A 27,453-nucleotide genomic window follows, 5' to 3' on the forward strand; every position below is an offset into this window, starting at 1 on the left:
ACCTTGGAAGTCACATATGCCCCTTCCACTGTGTCCTATTTGTCAAAGTAGTCAGAGGCCAACCCAGGTTCTAGGGGAAGGGTAGTAAATTCTACCTCTTGATGGAAGAGGTGGAAAACAACCTGCCACTGTGTTTTGAAACAACCACAATTATTGAATTGAAATGAGCTTTTCTGTATTTGCCTCTAGCTCTACACTTAATAAATCGAGGCTTTTTTCTCTATTCAAAACCTCTTTCCAAGTTTCATGGCAGCCTCCCTAAATACCTAAGATTTATGACCCAATCTACAAAATGATACAAAAGAATTAACAACGTTCATTCTTGTTTTAATTTCACCTATAAAATTTAAAATGAAACTTGATTATTTCATACATAGATTGAGGCTGGTACTTCAGATTGTTTCAGCTACAAACATGTTACCTGCTGACATGTTTGTTAGCATAGAAGATATTCCAAAGGAGAGTGAATGTTTCTCAAAAGGATTGTCAGTGGGGCTCTTAATCATTTGTCTGTCTTGTGTTACAGAAGTACTTGGGTGCCAGCCTGATCATCTCCAGTTTTAAGGAAATTACCTGTCCGCAAATGGTTAAGAAGCTCAAAAGAAGTTTACAAGTAATCTTTAGATTGAAAAGCTAAACAATGAATGCAAAAAGAACAATGAAAAACAATGGAAACAACAATGAGATACCACTACACACCTATCAGAGTGGTCCAAATCCAAAACACTGACAACACCAAATGCTGGTGAGGATGTGGAGCAACAGGAACCATCATACACAGCTGGTGGGACCACAAAATGGTGCGACCGCTTTGGAAGATAGCTTGGTAGTTTCTTACAAAACTAAACATATGCTTAGCATTTAATTCAACAATCATGCTCCTTGACTTACCCAGAGGAGTAAGATCATTCCTTAAAACTAGAGATGATCAGCCTGGCCCCCGATCACTTCTGTAACACAAAGCAGACAAATGACTAAGGGCCCCAATGACAATCCCTTTGGGAAACATTGACTCTCCTTTGGAATATCTTCTACGCTAACAAACATGTCAGCAGGTAACATGTTTGTAGCTGAAACAACCTGAAGGTGAGTACCAGCCTCAATCTATGTATTACTAAGTGAGAGAAGTCAATCTGCAAAGACTACATACTATATGATTCCAATTACATGACTTTCTGGAAAAGGCAAAACTCTGACAACAGTAAAAAGATCCATAGTTGCCAGGGGTTGGGGGAGGTGGGAGGGATGAATAGGTGGAGCACAGAGGTTTCAGGTCAGTGAAACTCCTCTGTGCGATAGTATAATGGTGGACACATATCCTTATACATTAGTCCAAACTCATATAAAGAACAACACTGAGAGTGAACCCTAATGTAAACTATGGGCTCTGGGTGATAATGATGTGTCAGGTCCATCAATGGTAATAAATGTACCACTCTGGTGAGGAATGTTCATAATGGGGGAAGCTATGCATATGTGGGGGCAGGGAGCACATGGAAAATTTCTGTCCCTTCTGTTCAATTTTATTGTAAACCTAAAACTGCTATTAAAAATAGTCTATTAAATATATTTTTTTAAATGGCAAAGCAGGTACTAGTTCACCTCCTGATAAAACTTCATCTACCCTGTTATGAGGTAAAAATGATATCCTAATCAGATTAGACAAGATGAAACACACAAAAAAAAACAACAATCAAAATGATTAAGGCTATTTGAAATAAAGATTTGCAATTATTATTATTATTGATGTCCTGTTAAAAAATAAGATATTAAAATACTACAGCTAATTTTATACCTCATTCAGTTTTAATTATTTTCATGTCTTAAAATGTACATAACATAGTATACAATGTATTTAAAATACACCAATGGAGCATGCTCAAAATTTTTTTTTGATGCAGCAGATGAACAAAAACGTTTAGAGACTAATGGAATATATTTCCATCTTTCCATTAATTTAGCAAGCATTTATTGAGCATGTACTATATGCTATACATGTACATACTATAATAAACACTAAAGATACAAAAATGAGAGTAGGTCCGTTCTACCTGGGGGGTACAATTAGGCAGGCTTCACAGAGGAGGTGACAGATGATCCTGTGGTCAGAGTGAAACCCTTACCTCTGTAACCAGTACATGGCGCAGACACTTGCCCTCTTGCTCCACCTTTTCTTTGGACCTTCTGCAGCTCTGGTGTGACTCCTGAGCACAGTGATTAGTTTTGCACAAAACATACCATAGAGCAGGGAAGAAGAATATTTCCAACTCTCTTCCTGGTGACACTTGGAACTAGACCATGCACCTCGTAAAGGCAGGGCCCCATCTTGCACATACGTATTTTCCAACTGACCCTGGGTGTGATGCCTGGTACATCGTAGACTCTTGATTAATGTTGTGCAACTGAATTGCACTGAAATTCTTGATTGTACCAGCGCATTAGTTAATGTCTTTAGAGAATAGTGAATAATTCCTGTGCCTCCACCTTCAGCTCCTCAACCCACAAATTTAGGGGGCAGATCACCCTGGGGAATGGTATCATATGTTGGTCTCTGCTGCTGTCAGATTGGGCACTCAGCAGTGGCCACAGCCAGGCTGGCTTTGCTGAGTGTGAATCCATGTTGCTGAGCCCATGCATAACCGCCATCCATGCCACCATGGTCACTTTGTTCATGAGCCCATTGGGCAGTGACGGGGTGGCTGATATTCACAGAAGGTGTCACCCTAGCCATTTGATTATTAAAATCCTCCTCTACTGAGGTCACCCTTTGGTTAGCACTCACATGAGGCACAAATATCTTCCCATTTTTTTGCCCATTCAGAGAGGTGCAGCAACATACCCCTCCCCAAATTCCCTTGTCACTGATTTTCCAATAATGTTCTTCCAAAACCCTGACCATCAGCCTAATGATTGGCCACAGCTCATGAATTGGTACATAACTGCATGTCTGGCCATTTCTTCTTCCAAGAAAAGTAGACACCCAGGTGCACTGCTTGAAGTTCTACCCAGTGGGAAGATTTCCCTTCACCACTGTCCTTTATGGATGTCCCAGAAAAGGGCGCTAGTGTTGCAGCTGTCCACTTTCAGGTGATGCCTGCATGTCACGCAGAACCATCTGTAAATCAGGCGGAGTCTTCTCTTCTCCTGTCTACTGATCACAGGGAACTCCCCAAGAGACCACAGGTGCACGCTGGGAGAGAGAAGGTAGTATATAGCAAGAGTGGAGACTATGGGCATTTGAGCCACTTCTTCCTGTAACTTACTGGTATATTCAGGCCCTGATTCATCTGATCATGTATATACCACTTCCACTAGACAATGGAGTGCTGCTGTGTGCATCCACCTAATGGTTTGGTGGGTCAGATAACACCCAGTTTATGGTGGGCAGCCCAGGTCACACGATGACTTTGTGGCCCATGGTTAAGTGTTTAGTCTCTTCTACTGCCCATTGGCAGAGCAAGAGCTGTTTCTTAAAAGGAGAGTAGTTACTTGTGGAGGATAGCAGGCTTTGTTCCAAAATCTAAAGGCCTGCACTGTGATTCACCTGTAGGGATCTGCCAAAGGTTCCCAACAGCATCCCTGTGTGCTGCTGACACTTCAAGCACTGTTGGATCTGCTGAGTCACGTCGCCCATGTCAGAGCAGCATGCACAGCAGTCTGGACCTGTTGTGGAGCATCTTTTGTTCTAAGCCTCACTCAAAACTATGGGCTTTTTGGGTCATTTGTTGGGCTAGAGTAACACAATCAAATGAAGAGTATGTTGCTCCCAAAATCCAAAGAGGTTCACTTGGTGTTATGCCTCTCTTTTGGTTGTAAAGGGCTAGATGTAACAACTTACTCTTCACCTTTGAAGGGCTATTTCTCCTTCCTGATCTTTTATTTGTTTCCCTCCCCAGTACCATGGTCTCCTCCATCTTTTTATCCCAGACTCTTCCCTCAAAGTCCTAACCCGTTCTCATCTTAACCTCTAGCTTCAGCTGTCAGTGATCACACTGTTGTAGAAGAAGGAAGACTGCCCTCTCACAACTCTCTGGATCATAACTTTGTCTCAACTGAAAAAAAAGAAGAGCTAGATTATATGTTTTTTCATAGTGAGGAGTAGTGAATGCTAATTCGTAGCTCAGGGTGATGACCAAACTGAGGCTCATAGCCTCTTTACACACTGGTAGGGGAGACACGGTTTTGTAAAACAGTGTTCACTGCAAAATGGAGGCTCTTCCTCCACCCTGCTGCCATCTTGGGCCATGAGGTTGAGGTGAAGCATAGAGCAGAAACAAAGTAGGAGGAGCTTGACTTTCTACCAATCTTGGCTTGCCTACCAAGGCTTTAATGTGTGAAAGAAATAATCTTTTATTATCTTAAGCCACTGTTATTTTTTTTAGTCACTTCTAGCTGAACTTTACCCTAATGAAAACACTATGAAACAGATGAAGAAACCACGGCCTAAAGAAGTGAAGTGACTTGTAGTCTATAATATAGGAGTGGTATGTCCACATGTATTCTTCATTACAGAAAAACTAGGAAAAACAAAAACAAAAAATGAAACTACAACCCATAATAGTAAAAACAACAACAATAAGAAATACAGAAGCATAGAAAAAAAGAACATTTACAGAGCACAGATTTCTCTGTTCTAAAATCACTGAGGATTGACTAATCCCTTATACACTCAGTAAATCCTTTCCATGGGATTTCCTTCTGGTCACATAGGTAGCTCCATTTGCTAGTTTCCCTTGCAGTTGAGTAGGTCCTATGGCTAAGTTCCATCCGATGGAATATGAGTGGAAGTGATGTGCACTCCTTCCAAACCTGCTCCCTCCCCATGACTCCCAGTCCTGTCCTCCATGCTACTTACCTGTCCAGCAACTGAACACAAAGGACTTCAAGGTACTAGGTGAAGATGGAGCCACCTGATGAGGGAGACTGGGTCCCTGAATCACCCATGGGAAGCCACCTGCTGCCCAGAAACACCCCTATTGGATTGTTGTGTGTAGGAGAAATAGGCTCAGGTTTTGGAATTTATTTGTTTCAGTCTTACCTAATGCTGTCTCTTTTCCTGCTCGTTGCCTCAGGTCCATCTGGGTTAAAAGCTGGCCTGTGTTGGGTAGGCTTTGAGCCTGAAGCAGACTTTTTCTGACACACAGCTACCAGATATGGTGGGATTTTCAATGTATCCTGGTCTCAAATTTAGTGCTCAACACATCCCAGCTGCTTCTGGGTGGTGTGGCACTACCTATTTGTGCTTCCTTGGCTCCTTTTGGTTCCTGGTTTCTAGGAAAGGAGGCCCTGCCCACTGACCTGCCTAACCCCTGAGATTGTGCCACGGCTCCTGCCATTCTGGACTTTCTGAAGTCTTATCTTCACTCCTACCTTGTCCCTGACCCCCTCCCCATTTCTTCCTATTTAATATTATTTGACTTCAGGGTGAATGCTTAACCTACTTCTTTAAAAAATAATAAGTAAATGATAAAGTGAGTCTTGACTTTGTGAACAAGTGAGGACCCTGGGTAATTATCCCAATTGTTGAGGAGATAACCTCTCAACATCTCTGAACTGACACCAGGGTCTAGTCTTTCAGAGTAAACAGAAGTCTTGCGTTTCTTCCCATTTTTCTCCAGTTAAAAAACCTACAACTCTTTGGGGACTACCACAAAATTCTTATTCACTTTCTGAGGAAACCTCTGGCTCTCAGCTCATTTGCTGGGAGCCTTAACTGACAAATCTTGAGTCCAATGAGAATGCAAAGCTCTAGTTCTCAGCTCTGCCCATTTCCCCAAGCTTCCCTTGTATGGAAGTGGCCTGTCAGAAGAGGCCTGTTTCAGGCATTCCTTTTAGTGATTTCAGGGATAGGCTATTCTGATTTTGTGGTACATTTAGTTTAAGTCTCTGTAGTAGCGTCTAGATCTCCATGATGACTGCTATCACTCTTCATCCTTCTCCTAACCCCAGGGAAACAATCTTTACTCTTTGGGCTGGTTTGGTATCTGCTATTTCCCCCAAACTCAGCAAATCACCTCAACAGTAGAGTGTAGAGAAAAGAGCCTCCACTGACTCTGAGACCTCAGGAAAGTCACATATAACAACATCCTGAACCTCATGTCCTCATCTGTAAAATGGGGATAAGAATTACTTTCCTGTCTATCCTGTATAATTGTGAATATTAAATGATAGGTTTGTGAAACCACTGACACTTTGCAGAGTACTATATAAACGCTAGAAATATTTATATTATTTTGATTTTAGCTTCACCTTTTCTGTTTCTAATTCCCTCCAGCCCCCTGCTCCCTTTCTCACCAGGGCTGTAGCTCTTCCCTCCCCTGGGGGGGGGGGGAAAGGGAGGAGTGACTCACACTTCCTGGTTGGCTTCCTTAATTAAGCTTCATTTCAGCTTCCGCCCACTCTCTCACTTCCTTAGGCTTAGACTGTGTCCTCCCTGATCAGCTCAGGTGTCTCAGGGTGGCTTTCCAGGTTCCACAATGGCTCTGCCTTGGGACAATAGGGTATTTCATTTACCCCCATCTTGAAACTGACAGAATCAGCTAGCTCAGGTTGACTCCCAGTGCTTGTACCACCACCATCTCCGTGGGCGGGAATGGAATGGGGCTTCCTGTGGGGCCAAAGTGTGGGCTGGGGGCCAGGATGGGCCCTCTCTGTTCTGGTCTTTGAATAGCAGGGTCTGGCTTCCCCTTCCCTTCCTAACCGCCTCATTACCCTAGCGGTAAACCTGTGTTAATGGAATGACGCTTTAATATACTGCTCCTCGGCCTGAGAGCCCTGTTCCCAACAGGCCAGCATAGGATTAATGGGGAGCAGAGAGCAAAGAGGACGGCATCCCACCAAGGATTCATGTCTCAACACTCAGGGTCCCCGAGTCAGCCTCATCTTCCCAAACAGAACGGCGGTGATGGAGCCAGAGTAGCAGAAGGAGGGCGAAGATGGAGGGGGCAGCAGGCAGACCCTAGGGTCCTAAGGTTCCATCTTTGCTCTCCAGTAACCCGCCCTGGTCGAAACCCACTCCGTGGTAACTCCATGGTGCGGGCTACAAAGTAGAGGGCAAGTGAGGACACTGGGTAATTATCCGGATTGTTGAGGAGATAACCTCTCTCACCCGACTTAAGCGGGTCACCTAGGCTGCCGCAGCCCTGCCTTGAGCCAGTGCTCCTCCGGTTTCCAAGCGTACTTGTGCTGCTCAGAGCTACCTCCAACCCACTTGAGAGTCATTTGTGACTGAGCCTGCCCCTGCCACCCAGGGCCCAGGAATGAGACCTCTCTCTAATCCCGCCATGGGGCTCGCATGCAGCCGCGATTCTGGGAAGAACGTCTCTGAGTCGTCTGCACTCTCGCAGAGACCAGCTTCCAATGCCTGTCCTGCCGCTGTAACGTGTGTGACTCTGGGCAAGTTCCAGAATCTGGCGTCTCAGTTTCATCTACCAGTAAGAATAGCTTCTTTGTGTGGCCGCTGTGAGAATTAAACAGATACCAGGTGTGTAAAATGCCTGACACGTAGTAAGCGTTCAAGAAATGCCAGTTATGACCTATTAGTCTGGGGAACAAGAAGTCACCATCGAGCTGCGTCTCTAGAGTCCAGGGAAATCAATTTAGCAGAATAATTCTAGCAGCAATGAGCTTTTGAGCGAGTGAGAGAGCCTGGCTGGGCAGACCAGCACCGGCCCTTGAAAAAGTCCTGAAGTAAGGGAATTGAGAGCCTGCAGCTCTGCGAAGTCCACGCTGGAGGCTTCTCTTGCTTTCCTGTCTGACCCATCTTTCTGTTTATTGGACCTCAGGTGACTCACGTCTGATTCTCCGGCCGGGGCAACCGAGGCAGAGCTCCACTGTGGTTCTGCAGAATCTGCAGAGGGGCGTGGGCCCTCGGGCCTGTGTGTCCTGGACGGCAGAGATGGAACCCCCTGAGCCAGGATAGCTACCGGGATGACAGTTGAGTATGACTTTGTCGCTTGCGGCGCTTCCCAAGAGTCCTGGCTCCCAGACCTCTGATTTAAAGGGCCGGAGGAATGGAGTTGCCCTGCCCCGCGGCCTCAGGCTCCCCAGCCCTCAGACCCAGGGCTTCATGTTAATCGGAGCAGAGCGCGGATTATTCGCCCCAGAAGGCAGGCGGCGCCTGGCCTGGCACCGAGCGCGCGGGCGGGACTGCGGAAACCGCGGCTGCCAGGGGCAGGGGGAGCCACGGGATTCTTCCCCGCAGCCGGCCAGAATCAGGGCTGGTACCGCTACTCAGCAAGTGAGGACGGGCTTGGCACTCCAGGAGGGCTGGGCTGCTGGTAATTCTCGATTCAACCCTGGCAGGGGCTAGGACTGCTAGCGTCCTAAAAATAGCCTGCCCCTATATGCCCACCCTTGGTCAGCCTCAGGTTTGTGGGTTCCCCCAAGAAAGGGAGTCTTTGGGGCGCCTGTCAGGCCTCGCGAGACGGGCCTTTGGGCGCATCCACACGGTGTTACTGAGACTCTCTGGACCGCAGAACGGCCCGGCTCTACCTGGAGGGGGAGCAGCCCTGCTGCTGAGATTATGAGGAAACAGAGTGGAAAATTCACCCCGTTGGAGGGCATGCAATCTCACCCTTTCCACTCTGATTCCACCCTGCAACCCAGGAGATCATTTCCGAGTTCCAGTCACACAGGATCCCGCGGAATTCTGAGAAGAGACTCCCAGAAGAGAGGCCTTGACCCTGACACCAGGATTCGAGGTCTTTCGGGCCCACGCTCAGCTCCACTAATCTGCACCCCACTCCCACCCCGGCAGCGGCGACCCAGAGATCCTGCTCCCCTCTGCGTTCACCCTGCCAGCGTCCAGCAGAGGCTTCAGTAATCAGGATCAATTCGCTCTGGGTTGGGTTCTGGCGGCACGAGAGGAAAGGCTGGTCCTCCTCCAGCCGCAGGCGCCTCCGCTTTCGAGCCGCCGCGCTCAGGTGTGGCCCGACTTTTCCAGCTTCCCCGAGCGCCTTGGACGCGCACTGGCTCACCCGCACACCTCTGTACTCCTGAGGCAGACGACCTCGCCATCTATGCACGCCAGAGCGTTTTCCCACCCGATTGCCCAGCGCACACTCTCATGCCATATCCCAGTACATCCTCACGCACTGGTTCGGCGTCCCCTTCCAGCATCCCTAGGCAGCTTTGAGCGCCCGGGGAACCAAAGCCCAAAGCCGTAGCACTGCGATGGGGACCACGAAGAAAGCGGGGCGGGGGTTGGGCGGGGGTGAGTCGCGAGCCCAAGTCCTTCTCAGTCTTTCTCCACCTGACATTCAACACAGAAACATTCACATTTCTCCTTTCCGGACCTCGGGCAGCATGCTGGCAAGAGGTGGGCGTTAGGGGGTCGTGGAAGCCTCATTCCCTGCTTCCTGACTCCGGTGCCCCCACTCGGCTGGTCCATACTTTTCTCAGGGGCCCAAATGGTGTTTCCTACAAGGACGGGGGTAAAGTGAGGACTGAGTAGCCTGGTGTTCGCTCCCCAGATTTCCCTCGCTCTGTTTAACCTTTGCTTGTGTGGTACGCCACCACCACCTGCTCCCCAGGTGGACCCGCCACCCCCTCGTGATGCGCTTCGGGGTGGGGACACCAGGGTCCAGGCCTGACTCCAGTCCTGGCGAGGGCCGCTTGGAGACAGGCTTGGGGTGTGGGGAGGAAACTGACCAGGAAGCTAAGCGAGCCCGCGTGCTCCCCTCTGCTCTTACTAACCCTCGGCTTTTATGCCCCCGAGCAGATGAGTTGGCCAGCTGCCCTCGCAGGCTGGGTTCTACCTTCTTCATTCGGTATCACCTTCGACGGTTGCGTGGGTATGGGACCTGGGAACAAATGAAATGCGAACGCAGCCACAGGCGCAGAGAGGGAAACTCACGCTTCCAGTCGCTGAGTCCCTTGGAGTTGCTGGAGCGAAACTCCTGGTTACTTTGCTGCCGCGGGTGGAGGGAGGCGGAGGGGAGGGGTGACAAATCACTGGGAATCCTGTTTGGTGGACGCCTAGGGAGGGTTGTATTCACCTGGCTACTTCTGTGCAAAAGTTATGGCCAGTTGATGCGTTCTGGACCCGGCCGCAGCTTTTCCCTGTGTCCACTGGAGTCTGGAATGGAGGAGTGGCTTGCAGGGATTTCTGCAGTGCGTGAGGAGCCCTTCGGAACTTCTTTATAGAACTTCTTTTCAGAACTTCTATATAGTTTCCCCCATTTAAATAAACGTTTTCTGTTAGCTTTCTAAGAGGGAAGGCAAAAGGGAAGTTGCAACAAGTAGTACGGGGCTTTATTGGAGTTCACTTTCCGGAATAAAACTGGGGGACAAGCACCCCGCCCCCTACTGGCGAGTGAGAGCTCCCAGCAAACTCCAGAGATCCCACCTGGGCGGATAGGAGAGAAGGGGCCGCAGGTGTGATCCCTGACCCTCTGCCGCCTCGTGCTAGAATCATTTCTGTCTCTGGAACTCCGTCGCCCCGTGCCGAGGACCTGGAAGGCCGGCCTGGCCCCAGCAGGTGGCTGGGCTGGGACTGACTGCTGGCAGAGGCAACAGTATGAGTGTGGATTTTCATGCTTCTGGGGAGAAGTATGATGTATATTTGTATTTGTGTGTGTGAGCGCACGTATTTGGAAGGGGCTCATTTGTGTATGTATCTCTGGTATATTTGTGCAGGACAGTGTTACGTTTCGCTTGAGGACATGTATTAGTGTGTCTGTGAAAGTAGTTTGAGGGTCTGTGTGTGTTTGCCTCTCCGCGTGTACGTGTGCATGTGAATCTATGGGTGACAGAGTCTGTGTGTTTCCCTGTGTGGCCACTATGTGTGAGGGGGTTGCCATCCACAATGCCTAACACATAACAGGCTCTCAATCCCAGTGAATCCAATTAGAAATGGTATGCTCCTCTCCTCGTGAAAGTGGGTACACAGCCTGTTTGCTTGTGAATGTGTATGGAAAATAGAGGGCAGGTAGGCATGATGCGGGCTACTGCATTTCCCCCTTCCCAGAAGTACGCCCGGGCCTGTGGGCTGGGCTTGGTTGACTCAAGGTGGCTTCCTGCCTCGTTTGAGCTTCTCCAGACCCTCAGGCAGTAGCGGGCTCTTCCCCCGGACAGTTAGTGGAGATGGGGCAGCTGGGCCCTACTGGCACAGACCAAGTCCGGGAGGAGCAGGCGAAACAGTCTTAGCTGGCTGGCGATGCATTCCCTGGATTTCCAGGCCCGCACAGTGTGAAAGCCGAGGCACAGCCTCCACGGCAAGTTAGCCGTCACAGCTGCCCGCGTCTGCAAGGGTCTCAACTGGGAAGAAATCCTTGATACTTAGAAAGTCCGAGCCAAAGGGTCTTCAGTGAGCGCTGATTTCACCAAATTGGAAAGTCCCCAGAGGTCCCCGCACTTGAGATCATCTGGCTGCAAGAGCGCCTCATCCCCTCATCCCTTCCAGTCCGAGACCGGCAAGTTTGGGAGGTGGGACGTGTTCTGTACCTACAGCGACCGCGACCTGAAAAGCCTTGACTTCCTCTAGGAGTCCCTCCTGCTTCGCCTAGACCGGCTAGATGTGTGGCTTTATAGGATGGGGGCTCGGTTCCCAAGAGGGGAGGGGTCGCTGCAGGTTATTTTACAGCCACAGAAGCACCGGCGTACGACCTGCCTCATGGGTCTGACCAACCAACCCCCCGGCACCCGCTTGCTCCAATTTAGAACACGCGCGGGCGAAGCCAGCCTTCCTGAATCTCGTCTGATTTTCCTCCTCCCCACCCCTTCGTCTCCACTCCAAACCGACAGATTTCTGAGCTTGGAGACCTTTGCTCCATCGCCACACACACAAGACCCAGGCTTCAAGCCTGGATCAGCGGCTGCCCTTGGGGCCGCTGAATCTGTCCAGTGGGTCGCGCCTGGTTCTGGGGACTGCTACCACCACACAGGAGTCTACCCCTGCAGGAAACCTCCACAGCCTGATTTGTTACCCAGCTTCGTTATCTCCCAACACAGGTAGTACCCATGCTCCGCACACGGCCTCCCATTTCCTACTTGAATCCCCGAGGTGAAGAAAGAGGCGGTGAGGGTACCGCTCAACTGGTAGGGGGAGAGGAGTCCCCAAGAGGAGCAGGCCACCTCCTCTCTGCTTCTGTAGGGAGCTTCCCGGACAGGAAAAGGGGCAGCGGGCTTTGGGGGAAGAGGTCTCCGAGTTTTCAGTCCCTTCGCTTTGTGACTGATACAGTTGTGTATGTGGGAAGGCATCTCCAGGTTTTGGGGCCCGCCGGGCATCGCTGCCCAGAACGGTCCACCCGGGTGTCGAGTCCCTGTAGGGAAATCAGACACTGTTGCACTCACGGCTTGCGAGCCTTGTGGTATATATCCATATATATATTTATGATTTCTAATTTTATTATAAAATAAAAGCAGAAATATTTCCCAAAGAACATTCACATGAGGGCATAACAGGGAGAGGGCAAGTCCGAGGCTCGGGAGGCACGCTCTGCCTGGAGCTCTGAGGCCGCAGTCCCGGGAGGAAGGGGGCGGGGGCAGGGCCTCAGAGAGAGAGGGGGAGAGAGAGAGAGAGAGAGAGAGAGAGAGAGAGAGAGAGGCAGGCCAGAGGCAAGGGGGCATTCAGGGCCTTTGCACGGCAGCCCTTTCTCTTTCACTTAAGTTTCTAGGGGCAAAGCTGACACCAGCAGCCCCAATGACCCCTGGAGATGGGCCTCTGGAGAAGGCCTGGTTTCAAATGCCCTGTCTTTCCTTTGCTTTTCTTCCTCCCACTCCCCACCCCAGGAAAATGAGGGCTGGGGGCGGGGGGCAGGGAGGCAAACCGAAGGCCAGGTTGGAGTAATAAGACTGAGAGGCACAGACCGAGGGGTTAGCAGTGCAGGAGGTTGGCGAAGAGCAGAGACGGAAAAACAGAAACCTAGTGAGAGATGACAAGCCAGAAATACAGAAGGACACAGAGAGACTAAAGGGGGAAAGGAAGAACGGGAGGGAGTTAGACAGAAGAGAAGGAAGAGGAAGAAAGAGCAAGGAAGGCAAGGGAAGGGAAGAGAGAATAGAAGAAAAGAGAAACCAAGAGCAGACAGGGAGAGAGTGTATGAGAATGGTGTATAATTTATTCCCTTCCCTGGTTCATTACCCGGTCCCAGTCCTCCAAAGGATCTCAAAAGCAACTTGTTGAAAATAAATCCCGAACGAAGACCAAAGCAGACAGCCATCCGCCCTACCGGGGCCGGCGGTTTGCCCGCTCAGCGTGCGGGTGTTTCAGTACCTGGTGGGGCCGCCGACGCAGGGCGCCCTCCGCACACCCGCTCTCTGAAGTTCCCAGCGCCAAGCCCGCAAGGCCAGTGCTTCGAGGCAGGCGGGGCTCTAGGAGCCCAGGTCCACGAGGTTGGCCGACATGGGGTTGAGGATGGAGTCCTGCAGGCCGTGGTGGTGCTGCAGCGGGTCTGCGCCTCCTCCGCCCGGCACCGGCACCGGCACCGCGCTGGGGCCCGGAGGGTGACCCAGGCTGTGCAGGGACGGCAGCCCGGGTGGCGGCGGCGGGCTGAGCAGCAGAGCGGGGCTTGACGACGAATGGTCTGGCGTCCCCGACGGCGTCTTCTCGTCCTCCGAGCTGCCTAGCACCGACTTGCCGCTGCCGTTCAGCGACGCCGCCAACGGGTTGTGGCTGTTGGAGTTGGAGTTCTCGCTGTTCTCTCTGCAAGTGCAGGAGCAAAGCAGCGGGTCAGTGGGGGTACAGAGGCCGCTCAGCGCCGCGACACCCGGAGCCGGAGCCTGCCGCCCGCCTCGGAGCCAGGGCCACCGCGCGCCGCCTGTGGGTGTTCGGTTTCTACCATTTTTTTCGGCCTGGTCTGGGGGCTCTCGTTCTTTCTGCCAGTCCTCTCAGTCTCTCAACACCGATTTCTCTCCTCCTTTTCCCTGTATGATCCCTATCTCCCCGCCTCTCATGCTCAATCGCATGAAAATCGTTCTTTCTCTCTGTGTGTTGCCCCTCTCCCACCTCACTGAGTTGCTAACATTTCTTTCCCAGAGCTTCCCGGCAGTGGAACAAGGCTCCCTGGAGTTGGGTAGGTGGCAGGGAGAGGGTGAAAGAGAAAATGAATGCCTGGCTCTTCAGATCACTCTTGACTCCTCAAGCCAAGGCTTGCTGGACAGAAGTAGGGCCAGGAGAGTAAGGGGCCCTAGATACTGGGCAGAGAGCCCCACTTGAAGTTGAAGAGCTCAGAAGTCTTCATCTCCTTTTGCTTTTCTCTGCTTGAGGGAAACCCCTGACTGGGGAACAGGTTCCCTCTAGCTCCAAACTGACAGGCCTGGTGAGGGCTCTACTTGCTGGCTGTAAGGACAAGGCCCCAAGGATGCAGGACTCCGTTTTCCCTGGTGGCATAGTGGAAACTTCAGCTGGGGGACTGGGAGCTAGGGGCTTGAAGGGCAGCTCCTAGGAGAATGGAAAGTGGAGAACAGAGGGGGTTGCTAATCGTGGCCTAGACTTTCTTGTCATACCAGAAACGGAGGGACTCTGCAGCCCTCACCTGGGGCCTGACCTGAGAACCTAGTTCTTCTGGAGTCTGGATGCATGCCAGTCTGGGTGGAGGGGGACCCCAGCAGGGAGAGCCCACCTCCTGCACTGCCTCTGAATGACAGCCCTGCCCAGATTTTGAGATTTGAAATTTTGGGTAGATTCTCTCTTCTCTGGCTTTCCAAGGCCTTTTCTTCCTGTTTTCCTGGAAGGAAACTTCCCATAGGGCTGGCAGCTGAGACCTTACAACTGTGGATACCCCAACATCATAGTCTCAGAGACAAGGGTCACCTGAAGCTTCGGTGCTCCCCTCCAGGGATCTGGTTCCACTAGACAGTACCTCCACCCTACTAATCATGCAAACTCTGGGCTGCACACACTCTGTTGCACTCCGGCTGGACTCTGTTCTCACAATCAGTTTCTCTATTTCTCCCTCTAGATTTGGGGTTCTGAGAGACAACAGAGCTGGCAGCCACAAGGGCCTAATGGGCAACCATTAGATTAATTCAGGAAGTCCTGAGAACTGGAGGACAAGTGACTCCCAGCTTTTCTGAGGTCCTCCGCTCACTCCAAACTTACCGACCTACCTACTAAGTAGGGCAGGGACTGAAGAGAGAGGGGTGAAGGGCCTGACAGGCCAGGGAAGGGTGGCTGTATCCAACAAAGCAGAAAAAGGGGCATGTGTTTCTCTTCTTCTCTCCCAGAGCTGACAATTCCTCCCCAAGCCTTTTGCCTCCTGGTCCTTTGTATGCGGGATAAAAGACTCGCTATCAACTCCTATGTCCAGACAAGGAAAATTCTTGCCCAGGTCCCTCCACATCCAGGTCATACCAGGGAAATGCCAATCCCAGTGCTGATTCCTAGTCACACTTTGGCGGAGGGCTCAGTAAGGCCTATATCGAAAGTGCGAGGAAGTGCTGGTGAATTCGCACAGGCAGCCTGAAATCTGCAACGCCAACAGTCCTGACCAAAACCCCTCTGTCCTTCGGAAGACTATTAGGCCCTGCCGGGTGTGCTCCCCTTGCAGGGGATCCAGGCTCTGTCTTGCCTTCGTTCGGAAACTCGCTGCTTCTCCGCTTTTGTCCACAAGCGACCAGGGAGTTAGTTGACAACTTCCCCGATTGCTTTGCCCGCTTTAGACAAATCCCTGCCTTCCTGTCCTCCCGCAAGACCTGAGCGCCGTCCGGGGCAGACCAGGATGCGATCGGGCGGTGGCTGGGACCAGGGACCCAGTTTAGGCCTCTGCTGGGGTTAAGCCGACGCCCTGAGACCCCCTCCCTCGAGCCCAGGGGTGAGGGAAACTGGCGCCGGAGCTCTACTTACTCGTACCTTTCCTTGGCCTCGGCTGCCCGGTCACGCTGCCGCCGGTTCTTAAACCAGTTGCTGACCTGCGTTGTGGTGAGGCCCGTGGCCTCTGCCAGCTCGCGTTTCTCGCGGGGTGAGGGATAGGGGTTGTGTGCGTACCACTCGCGCAGCACACTGCGGCTCTTTTCCTTGAAGCAGTAGCTGGTCTCCTCGCCGTCCCAGATGGAGCGCGGCAGGGGAAACTTGCGGCGCACGCGGTACTTGCCCACCGCGCCCAGGGGTCGGCCGCGCAGCTTCTCCGCTTCGATGTAATGCGCCTTGAGCCACAGTTGCTGCAGCTTGGCGTGGTTGTGCGGCGAGAACTGGTGGCTCTCCAGGATCTTGTAGAGCTCGCGGAAGTTGCCGCGGTGGAAGGCCACCACCGCCTTGGCCTTGAGCACGCTTTCATTCTTGTGGAGATGCTCGCAGGCTGGCAGCGACCACAAGAAGCGGCCCAGCCGCTCGATGTTGCCGCCCTGTTGCAGCACCTCGCAGACGCAAGCCACTTGCTCCTGCGTGAAGCCGAAGGTGGGCAGCATGGACATGGTGCCGGCTGAGCCCCAGCCCGCCCGCCGGCGCGCGCGCGCGCCCTCACCGCTCTGGGCTGTCCGGCATGGGCGCCTCCCCGCCGGGCGGTCCCGGCCGAGAGGCGGGCGGGGCAGGCCCCCTGGTCCGGCGCTGGCTCACTGCGAACTCCGAGTCACTGCAGTACGTCCCCGCGCCGGTTGCGACTCCCGCGCCCGTCCGCGCCACCACCGCCTGCACGCCTCGCCTTCGCCCTCGTCCAAGCCCGGGGGCCGCCCCGGGCGCCGCTCGGCATGCTCTGCGCCCGCCCGCCCGCCCGCCGCTCCCTTGCTCGCTTCTTGCTCGCTCTCCCTCCGGTCTAGCTCGCTCGCTGCTTTTTTAATAATATTATTCTAAGCGGGCATGAGGCGCAGCGGCCCGCGCCCTGATTGGTCTGGTTATCTGACCCGGGGCTTGCCCGCGCCAGACAATAGCCGGAGTCAAATTATTCGCCATGGAGACGCTGTCAGTCACTGGTAACCCGAGCCCCGGCGGGCCGGGCGGCTCCCCCCCGCCGGCTCCGCTGACAGATCGCCCCGCTCTGCGCAAAGCGGAGGGCGGCTTGAGACAGGAGCCGGAGGCGCTCCAAGAGCCTGGGAGGCGCTGAGGGCCGGGCAGGGGCCCGCAGCGGCGGTGATTGACGGGGCGGACGCCCAAAGAGCAAGGGAGGAGACGGACTTTGGAGTGGGGCGGAGTAGAGACGCGGGGAGAAGAAAAGGGGAGGACCGAGGTAGGGAGGGAAGAGGAGAGAAGGGAAGGCGGAGGACTGTTTAAGGGGGTGCCGGGAAGAAGGGGAGAGAAGGGTGGAGGGAACCTCGAGGGGGAAGAACTTTGGGCAGCTTTTCGCAAGGCCCTGCTGGGCGCCTCCGCCCCGAGGATCGCCACGCCTCTCCCGGGGCCCCTGTTTTCGGGGGGGTAGATTCTACCCGGGAACCCGCCAGTGGGATGGTAGAGTTTGGACGTGCTCGGACGCCCCTCAAAAGATTTGGCTTTTCCTGCTGACCGCGCCCCACCCCCATCTTAAGAACTCCGGACCAGTGCGGTCCTCGAGGAAAAGGGGGAGGGAGTAGGGGAGAGACGTGGGGGAAGATTTGGCAGTGGCTGCAGGCGGATGCCTGAGAATCTACTTCTTGGAGGATCCCGCCTTTCCTCCCTCTCCTAACCCGGCCGGCTGCCCCACTGCCGGTACCGCCCCGCCTCGGCGCTCTCTCTTCTCACCGGGCGGCGACTCAAACTTAACCCCACGGGTCCCACTGGTCCCGCGGCCAGAGAAGCGCCCAGCACTTCCGTGTGGCCTCTACGGAAGTTGACTCCGGTCGGCTGCGCCCGCAGTCTGCCCACGGGGAGGCGAGGGCTGGGAGACTAGGACGGCGTTGGCGCTTCTCCGGTGGGTGGTCGGGGAGGACCGAATGGAGGCAAGACACCGCCCCCCGCCCCCCCCCCCCCCCCCGCCCCCTTCAGCCTCTCAGCTCTGAATCGGCTCCGGTCACTTCCAGCATGGGAACCGGGTCGCTGAGCTCCGGAATGAAGGGCTTAAAAAGGGGGTCCTGGTTTTTCTTCTTTGTCAGGGCGATGTGAAAACACGTGTTGCTGGTTCTCTGGGACAGGGTCAGACAGAGGAGGTGAGAGAGTTGGGGGGTGCTGCTAATGTTTCTACGGTTTTGAAAAGCAAGGGGCTGAGTTCCTTCCCCGACTGGTCCTTTCCACTTCGGCTCTGAGCTGTTTCAGGCCAGAGCGGATCTGGCTTCCCGTGCCAGGACCCAAGCCAACACAGAGCCTGGGCTCTGCCCTCGGCTTAAGTGTGGAACCTGTGTCTAGGCAACAGTTCTTTGTTCCCACCCCTTTAAGCTTTCTCAGGAGTTTGTGCTAGGAGAACCAGAATGGGAATCCAGAGCCCTGGGTTCAAGTTTTGGCTTTGCTTGGTGTCTAAGAGTAAGTCTCCTATTCCTCTAAGTCTGTTTTTGTTTGTTTGTTTTTGCAAGAGTTCCCCGTCCCCCCTCCCCTCCAGCTTAATAGAAGTCTTCTAGGGAGAGGGGTTTGCATGCGTGAAAGAGTGGGACCCTGGGACTTTGCCTAAGACTTTTGTTTCCGGGGGACCTGCCCTAGTGTGTTTAGCCCACAGGGCTCAAAGTATGTTCCAAGCTAGTGCCAGGGACAGCTCCTTGCAGAAATCCAGGTGGCATCTTTAGGGTCTGCGTCTGTGGGCTGGGAGGAGCCCTGCTATGTCCAGACTACTTTATCCACAGTCCTGTGTGCTGCTGAACAGGGTTTTGCCCCGGAATTGGGCTACCAGGACTCGGACACATGGGGAATAATTTATTTGCCCCTGGCTACACTGAGGTTCAGAGTCCACCTTGCTGAACCCCCCAAAAGGGGCAACCTACTCTTTTCAAGACCTCTACTTTAGCCACATAGTTAACAGCTGGCAGGTGGGTATCAGCTCTGGTCATGTCGATTTTACATCCTGGCAAAATCAGACAAAGGCTGAGGGGGAGCACCCTTGTCTGGTGTGGGTGAGTGGGACTGGGCAGTTACTTCCTGGTGTGAAACTTTGGACCACTTTGTGGTCTGCTCCACTTCACTCTCTCCTACAATTAGATGAGGCCTGCATGACCTTTCAGGTCCCTGCTGGTTCTGGGCTGGGGTGAGTCTAAGAATATTAACCTTGAAAAAGCAGGTAATCTTTGCAACTTCAACCACAGCTTCCATCATTAATATGCCTCCCTGGACCCCTGGAGTTTCAAGATTAAATTTCCACCAGGTCTGGGTCCTGCTCAAATTCAGCTAAGGCTGATTTTCTGTAACTTTTCTGGAGCTTCAGACTCACTGTCCTTTCTAGCGTTGCCCTTTTTGCGACCCCCCTAGGTGCTAAGCCCAAGAGTCAGCCCTGCCAGGAGAACAGATGTGGAACCTGCCTCCTTAGATAATATAGTGTATGCTATATGAGAAGTCATAACAGAGCAAGCACAGAAAACCTGTAACCCCGTTTGCCCAATGTATGGGTGTGTGTCCATATGTCACTAGTTTTCCCCTCCCCCCATATTTGTAGGAAACCAACCGGTTCTAGCAGGTCTGGGCTAGAACCTCTTGCCAGCAGTGGCAGCTGAGTGCCTGCCAACCTATGAAGGTTACAAGCTCAGCTAGGGTCTTTTCACTCCTCAGCCCCCTCCCTAACTAACCCTTCCCTGACAGTCTTTGTCACAGGACAGAGGACTTGGGAGATGACTGGGTGAGGATTTGATAGATACCAGCCTGACCCTAAGGCAATCTCAGCCCCTAGTTACAGTGTTCAGAGCAGCTGCTGGAGAGGCCTGCAGGCACTAAGAGCCTAGGACTTACCCCACCCCTATCCACGGGAATCCCGTACTCCTTCCTCCCCTAAGGCGTAATTGAGAGGCCTGCATGTACTGTTTCATCAAGCCCAAATAGAAGCTCCATTGCTGGGGAGGAGAAAACTTTTGTAGACCTGTGGAAATCTGGGCTTCATTGAAATGTTTCCTTTCACCTCCAAGGTGTGTTGGAAGGTCCCTGGGATGGGACTTTCTAGAAGGCAGCAGTAGGGATGGATGGGTATGATCCAATGAGTTCACACTGTCAGAATGCCTTTACCCCCTACTCTTGTCAGGGACTGTCTGGGGCCTTTGTGTCTGGAACTGGGCGGGAAGCTGTCCAGAGCAAGGCTGGAGGGCTCTCACAGATGGCACCCATTGCCCTCCCCAGAGCCGGCACATCGCCACGGGGGGACTTCTGGAGAAGGGGAAAGCAGCCGCACCAGCCTCTCAAGGGCTTCCCTGATTTTGGGTTGGGGCCATTTTGGTAAGAAGAGGGTGACCTAAGGCTAACGAGTTCCTTACCGGCTATTGCCAACGCCTTTAGAGAAGGGAGAGGGGGTTCAGTGCCAAACCAGAGGACCAGAAGCTTTTTTTTTTTTTTTGCTTTAAATCTTTATTTTTCCAGCCTATAAAAACTGCAGAAACCCCTACGCAGACTCAGGCCCTGGCACTGCCCGTCTCAGGCCCTTCCTGCAGCTCCACACTCAGGACTCCAGAGCTCTGGGGCGCCCTGCGGGGGTGGACTGGACGTGGTCCTGGAGCCTTCTCTTCCCGCGTGGGCCTCAGCGGCGCGTTTCGTTGAAAGCGGGCAAGGAGCTCGGGGCGGGTGTGTGCTGAGGCTCCGGTCGCCTCGCTACTGTCCCCGACCTCACCTGCCCTCGCACCCGCGGGTTCTGTTGCTGCTGTGCGGACACATTGGGGGTATTTGCAAACCTCCGTACCCCACGGTTTTCTGTGTTGTCCAAAGTTTGAGGCCCGTCAAGGCGCGGGAATTCCGCTCACAACAATTCTCCGTTTCAGACAATAGTCCCGCGGCGCCCCGAGCCCGGGCGAGGTTGCAGGGCACTGGGCTCCGGGTGGCCGCCATCCTGAAACGGCGAGAAACGGGGCGTCGCCCGCGCCGCACGTGGCTGGCATGGTCACAGGCCCCCAAGATCCGGGGCAGCAGGGTCCCCCTGGGGCCACCACTGTCCCTCCGTCCCTCGGGCCTTTTGCTTCGGACCCACACAGCGGCCTGGAGGGCCCTCACAAGAAAACGGTTTGGAGGCCGCGGGCTCACGGGGGATCTTGTTCAAACGAAAAGAAAGCTCCAGGCCCATTTGGAGTCCGGCACATCGGCCAGAAGCGGCACCAGGATCGAGCGGGACTTGAAGCGGGTGCCCAGGCCCCGGGCGATGCCCGCCTTCTTGCGACGCCCGGCCCGGCTTGCGGCCGTTCGTACCCGCCCGCGGTCAGGGCTCAGTCCTGGAGTCCCTTCCTCCCCGCTCCGCGCTCCCTCCCCGGCGGGCAGGGGACACCGGGCTCCTTCGCCTAGGGTGGAATGGGGAACGCGAGCGCAGCTGGCCAAGCATCTGAGTGGGGGCCAGGCTGTCGGCTTTGGGTTCTAGAAGACAAATTCTGTCTGTCTGAGTTCATTGGAGAACACCCATTCACTCCTGCTGCGGCCTTCCAGAAAATCCGCCGCCGGGTTTTTTCCGCGGGGCGGTAGAGGGCCTGTGAGTCCCTTATCTGCCTGGGGCCGGGTCTGTCTGGGAGCGCCCCCACGCGGCAGGTTTCAGCGTCCGGGTCGGTGGGTCGCTTCAGTTTCCCCCAGGCTTCCAGCCGAGGAGGGAGAGGGCAACCTGCGGGCCCGCTTGTTCCTCCCTTCTCACGCCCCAACCCCCCGCACTAACCGGCCTTATGCGCTGGAGGAGGAGGCACCAGAACTGGGGCGCGTCGGTGAAGCGCGCTCCCTCGGAGACAGACACACAAGCCCGGAGGCGCGTTAGTGGCTAGGGTCTGATCACACCATCTTTGGGGGACAGACACCGGCTTTTTACTCTCGCATGTTCCCTTTGGAGAGTCTGGATCCGCTTTGCCTACATTGGGTGCCCAGGAGATGTGTGAATGGATGCCTGAATGACCAGTGGGATTTGACTGACAGAAACAACTGGGAAGTACCAGGCCCAGAGGAGAATGGTCCATTTCCTCCTCCTGCCTCCTGTTCTTCCCTCCCAGCCCCCATCTTGCCCTCCTCTTCTTTGTAGGGGAAGTCTCAGAGTTGTGATGGCTTCCTCCAACCAGAAGTACTGGGTGCTGGAGTCTCCATAGAGCTATTAGCTACAGACTGAATGCTTTGCTCTTAGAAACTCCAGGTTTAACTGCCTGTAGCATTACCAGGTTCTCTTAGGTCGAAGGAAAGCAAGTTTTCTAAGTAGAGTTATTCTAATTTTTCTGGGCTGCTGTTTTTAGTTGCATTTCCTTAGTTACTTTACAAAAATCCTCTGTAGGCAACGCGTAGATCAGATTTCCTGTAAGAAGTGACTTTTTTTTTTCTTCTTTCCATTACCTGTGAGAAATTCTATACGGGAGTAGGGATTCCTGGCTTGGCACTTCTCTCTCCTGCAGTATCTATTTTTATTACCATTAATTACAATGCATCAGCCCCACTCATCAGTGATACCCCCTCCCTCTGGCTGATGACTGTTCTTGGCTCTCTGGATTTAGGTAGCGCCTGGGCAAAAGGGCACTCCCACCCAGTCACTGAAGGCAGCCACATAGGAGTTTCCACCAAGTTCTGCATTTTAAAAGGGAACCTGGAAAAAGCCAGAGTTGTTCTTAACTTGGAAATCCAATACTTTATTTTGTTGCTTCTATGAATTAAGGTTAAAATTCAGGGGCTGTTTCTTATAGAAGAATGTGTGCTAATTAATTTATGCACAGCACTGTGAGAATGTTTTAATCAAGTAGGTAGAAACAAGATACAGCTCTGCTGGGGAGGGCACATAGCTCAGGGAAACCTGGGTAGGAGGCTGCTGCAGAGGGACCAGGTCAATGTCAGCCTCAAATAGACATCCTCTGGTAGCACTGTGGCCTCCTGGTTTGTGATGATAGGTATGGTTGGCCCTCTGGCAAGTACCATCTTTGTTCCAACCATTGTAATATAGTTGCACTGTTAGTAAATGCTCGCATAAGGGGAAGGTAGAGTAAGCACAGCAGAGGACGTTGGCTTTCGCATCAGACAGGCCTGGGTTCTTGGTCCAGACCCACCACTTTAGTAAGTCACTCAATCTTGGAGCCTTGTTTTGCTCATTTGTATACTGAGGATAACACGCATTGGCACAGTGCTTGGCACACAATAAGCATTCAACAATTGCTTGTTGCATTGAATACATTTGCATTGGGGATTAGAGATAGTTTATGAAACATCTGGTTCATGATAGATGTCCGTCCAATAACTGAGGCTATCATTGTCATCAGGATGTGATGGGGTAGTGTGTTTACATAATTGCATACAATTAGTGTTATTCAGAAAGCACGTGATTTAAGTGTCAAAAGGCAGATTTAGTTTCCAGGTGACAAATACCAATCTTCTGTTGTATGCTGAGACCTGGGCTAGGCATTGTGGGAAATGCTCAAATCTGTGATTGGAGATTCTGGAGCAGTTGGAAAGACAGGAACGCATACACATGAGACTACCTTGGTCTCTGCAGTTCACCATCCACAGCAGCCTTGGGCATTGGAGTCAGGCTATCTGGGTTAAATCCTGCCTCTGCCACTTAGTAACAGTGGGACCAAAGGCAAGCTACATAAACTTATGGAGTCAGTTTTCCAGTGTAAGGAGAATAAAAAGCTGGTGTAATAAACACTTTGCATCCACGGTTTTGGGAAGAGGAAATGAGCTAATGTATGTGAAAAAGCTAATGTATGTTCATGTCCCTGTTTGGAGATAAACAGGAGAACTTTAGCGGCCATGATATTTTGTCTTATCTTACGGTGTTTTAAGTGAAATGTTTTGTAACCTCAGCAAGACTTTAATTTTTTTTAGGGTCTTTGTTCAAAGGGTATATAGAGGAAAACACACACACATGCACACAGAATCAAACAGGAATGTACATGTAAATAATTTGTATATATACACACACATGTAAATAATTTGTATATATAGGCAAATATCTGTCCCCACATATACACATGTGGACATACACAAATACATATGTACTTATATCATAGGAAATTATGGATACACCCATTCATACTCACATTAAGAAATCATTCCTGAAATCATGGGGACCATTTCACCCTCAATGTACCATAAAACTCTGTGTCACTTCCAAACCAGTATTCTCTATGAGAGTTTAGTCACAATTTAGGGATTTTTGTGGAAGGAGATTTAGGTGGTAAGAGGGGTAGAAGTTGAAGCTATAAAATGTAAATAGCTTCATTTACTGAGTTTTCCCCCTTCTAAATAGCAAGCATTCTTAATTGAAAAAATTTGTATGCTCAATGCATTATAAACTTTGTGGCTACTTGGCACGTGGCTGGGGATGGGACCGTTCTTAAAGAATCTGTAGTTTCTACTAGTTTTATTTTTCTAGGTCATATTTAATCTGAGAACTTTCTGTTAGGTCAAATGTTACCCACATCAATATGGACAATACGCACCAGCAATTCAATTCAATTCAATCTCATTCCATTCCAGTCAATGAAACAAATATACTTATTTTCCTGAAGGATTAGTCTAAGGAATATTTAAAGTGCTTCTCTTCTATGTCCAACTCTGTGCTAGACTCTGTTAAGGGAAGAAAATAAGAAGACACTATCCTGCCCTCTAGAAGTTTACAGACTGGTTGGGTAACAGAACCAACCTGTGTGAAGCAGAAGAAAATAAGACCACACACCACTACTTATCACCATGACTGGGGCACAGAGGTGGAGAAGAAGAAACTATTGTGTGCCTGGGTGTGCAAGGAAGGATTGTTGGAAAAGGTGGTCTTGATCTGGGCTTTGAACAACAGGGAGAATTAGGATAGAGGGAAAGGCGTGAGTGGGACAATCTGAAGTCCAGATGAGGGCAGGGCTGAGTGCTGCTTTCCTGACCTAACTTAGCTACACCTGGGAAGGCCACCTAGCATTTGTGTTCATCTCCTATCCCCTTCCAGCTCTCCAAAGCGAATGAGATTTCTAGGAAAAGGAAAAATATATACAAATATACAGAATCCACCAATGCACATTTATTCTGGCCCTCTCAGGTGATAGACAGCCCTGGATGGCAAATGCAGTCTTGTTGCAGAGAAAAGACTGGTGCACACAGTGTAGTCTGAGAACCATGCTAGATGGGGTGAAGCTTGTCATGCGGGGTGTCATGTGGGGTCTCAGTTCCCGCTCCCCGCACAAGAACACAGGATATGGTGAGGCCATAAAGGAACACCAGCGGAGCCATAGATAGGGGAGTCACAGTGCTATATTCTCGCTGGCGGCTGGGTTGGAGACACAGGAAGCAGGATCCACAGGATCCACAGGATCCACAACCTGCCATCCGCTTTCTGCTCTCTGCCAACCGACCCAACTTGCTAACTGCAATCCGCACTTGCTAGCTTAGGCAGTTTTATCAGTGGCTAATGGCTAACTGGTAACAGCTTATGGCCAGTTAGTCACAGCTGATGGCCATTTACTACCCCAGCCAGCACCTTTCCACATGAGGCCAAGAGCCTGGAAACTGCTCTCTGGGACTCTGTCCCCACAGAGCTAATCTGAAAAGCAGTGGTTCTTAACTTTGGGGATGAGAGACCCAACTGGAAATATGAGGGACGTTCTCTCCCCTGGAAAACTGAGCTGATATTAGCACACACGAAATGTGGCATTCAATTGCGGGGATTCAAAGACCCCGCCTCTCAGCCTGAGCTCATCTCTGGATCTGTGGTGTGCACAGGTGCAGCTGGAAGGGTTGCTGGGGCACTGCCAAACACTGGAGGCCTCCTGCTTCCTGAGAATCTCTAGCACCCCTTTGGGGTCAAGGTCAGGGCTTTCATCTCCCTTCACAGCCACTAGCGTGACAAGCACAGGAGTGGTTAGAAGAATCTTTGTGCTCACCCATAGCACCAGGGGTCTCCTTTCTCATCAAGGGCAGGTACCATTTTTACCCATTAGTCAACTCGGTCAGTTTTCTCAGACACCAAATGTTTTCCATTTCCTATAACTGTTCAAAATTAACTGGATTGAATAATTTCTTTCTTGCAGCCCCTGCCCATTCTTGAACGTGGAAATGGCCCAGCACTCAGCATGATGCCTTGTCCCAGCAGAAGCTCAAAAAAAGGCTTTTGTTAATTTATAAATAATAGCTTTTTAAAAATGGAATCCTTACAATGTGCAGACACTGAGGAAGGGGCTTTAGAAGCAAGGATTCCATGGACTCCCCTGACACCTCTATGAGGTGGATACTATTATTTGGTCCATTTTACAGATGGTAAAGTGGGTACTCCTAGTACACAGAGGTTAAATGAGTGAAGTGGGAGAGGAGGGAGTTAACCCAAAATCTCCCTGCAGAATCTGGCATGTAACCACTATCCTATATCGCTACTCTGAGCAATATAACCAGTCAACTAATGTTGAATACACTGACCATGATTTGGCAGGAGCAAAAGAAAGAAAGACGACCTGAAGACCTGCCTAAATGCCAGGCAGGCTAATCGATGCCCGCACGACTGAGCGCTGCTGCAAGGCCAGGGCCCTCTGCCCCTCCTCCAGGCAGGTCCTGGGGCAACCTGATCTGGGATGCAAGGACAAGCCAGTGCAACAACACCTTACTGGTATTTTATTTCAGCGATGGCCCAGGCAGGAGGGAAGCTGCCTCATTGAAAGAATTGGCTCTTTCTGGAATGGACATTAATTTCCGACTGCCCCCTCCCACGTCTCCAGAGCTGGCTGGTGTCAGAAGGAGGATATTTTCATAAGGATGAACTGTTCTTGAACGTTTCCTGCCACTGCACAGGTCTCCCTTCAGCAGTCACAGGGCCTGTTATCTAACACCTCCCTCCGCTTCCAAACATATTCAAATGAAAATAAAGCCCCTCTATGAAGAGCCCCGTGCTTTCACTTTCATGAATGAGCCGGTCTGAGCTGGTCGCAGGCACATGCATAGTGTGCTATCCACTCTCCCCTCTGGTGAGAGGGCTGAGAAGTATTTGGTTCAATTCAGTGCACATTTTCTTGAGTGTCTGGAAGTGTGCTGGGCGCTAAGTTTGGGGTAGGAGGATGTCAGGCTTGGGCCTAAGATCCTACCATTAAGTAGTTAGTCGCTTTGTGAAAATGCTTCATTAGCATTCCAGCAGACAGCATTCAAGGTGTCTGTGAACTTGGATAAGAAAAAAATTGCATCTTCATTTTCACCAACCTCTATCTGAAGTTTAGCAGCTTCTTCAAGAATGTAGGCCTCGACCATAGCAATCCTGGGCAATACCTACGACAGAAACCACAGATATTGTTACATCACATGAGAATTGATACGGACTTCTTGAAATACGTAGGCTCATCATTACATTTGAAATTATGGTACTTATTAAACTGACTGCTAGATCTCACAACTTACAATGTTAATAAAGAAGCACATATGTTACTATATCACTTTTAAAAATTATTTTTATAACTTTATTTCAACATAATTGTGTTTTTTTGCAATCATGAATATTTTATTTTATGCGTTAGAAAATATTAGTCTGAGAAGGGGTGAGTAGGATTTGCCTGATGCCAAAGGCACAAAAATTGGCTAAA

The 27,453-nt window shown here is 51.6% G+C and overlaps 1 protein-coding gene across 2 annotated transcripts; it reads right to left on the reverse strand.

Annotated features, from left to right (window-relative positions):
- Window positions 1–12,297: 12,297 nt before the first annotated feature.
- SIX2 (SIX homeobox 2) lies at window positions 12,298–16,937 on the reverse strand. Of its 2 annotated transcripts, none has more exons than XM_019748594.2 (2): window positions 15,788–16,937; window positions 12,298–13,645 (listed from the first exon to the last, which is right to left on the reverse strand). In XM_019748594.2, the coding sequence occupies exons 1-2, from the start codon at window positions 16,351–16,353 to the stop codon at window positions 13,315–13,317; spliced, it is 897 nt and encodes a 298-aa protein (XP_019604153.1). In that variant the 5' UTR covers window positions 16,354–16,937; the 3' UTR covers window positions 12,298–13,314. The 2 variants fall into 2 exon arrangements, with proteins under 2 accessions (XP_019604153.1, XP_019604154.1); XM_019748595.2 differs by having other exon boundaries at window positions 15,794–16,930.
- Window positions 16,938–27,453: the final 10,516 nt, after the last annotated feature.

This window comes from Rhinolophus sinicus, linkage group LG05, assembly GCF_036562045.2.
Source record: "Rhinolophus sinicus isolate RSC01 linkage group LG05, ASM3656204v1, whole genome shotgun sequence".
NCBI classification, from domain to species: domain Eukaryota; kingdom Metazoa; phylum Chordata; class Mammalia; order Chiroptera; family Rhinolophidae; genus Rhinolophus; species Rhinolophus sinicus.

Bases quoted from the DNA above. Each gene is read 5' to 3' on its own strand.
- SIX2 (XM_019748594.2), bottom strand. From the start codon at position 16,353: ATGTCCATGCTGCCCACCTTCGGCTTCACGCAGGAGCAAGTGGCTTGC. The intron at 13,646-15,787 runs GTAAGTAGAGCT...CTGCACTTGCAG, and splicing joins GAGGCCAAGGAAAGGTACGA to AGAGAACAGCGAGAACTCCA.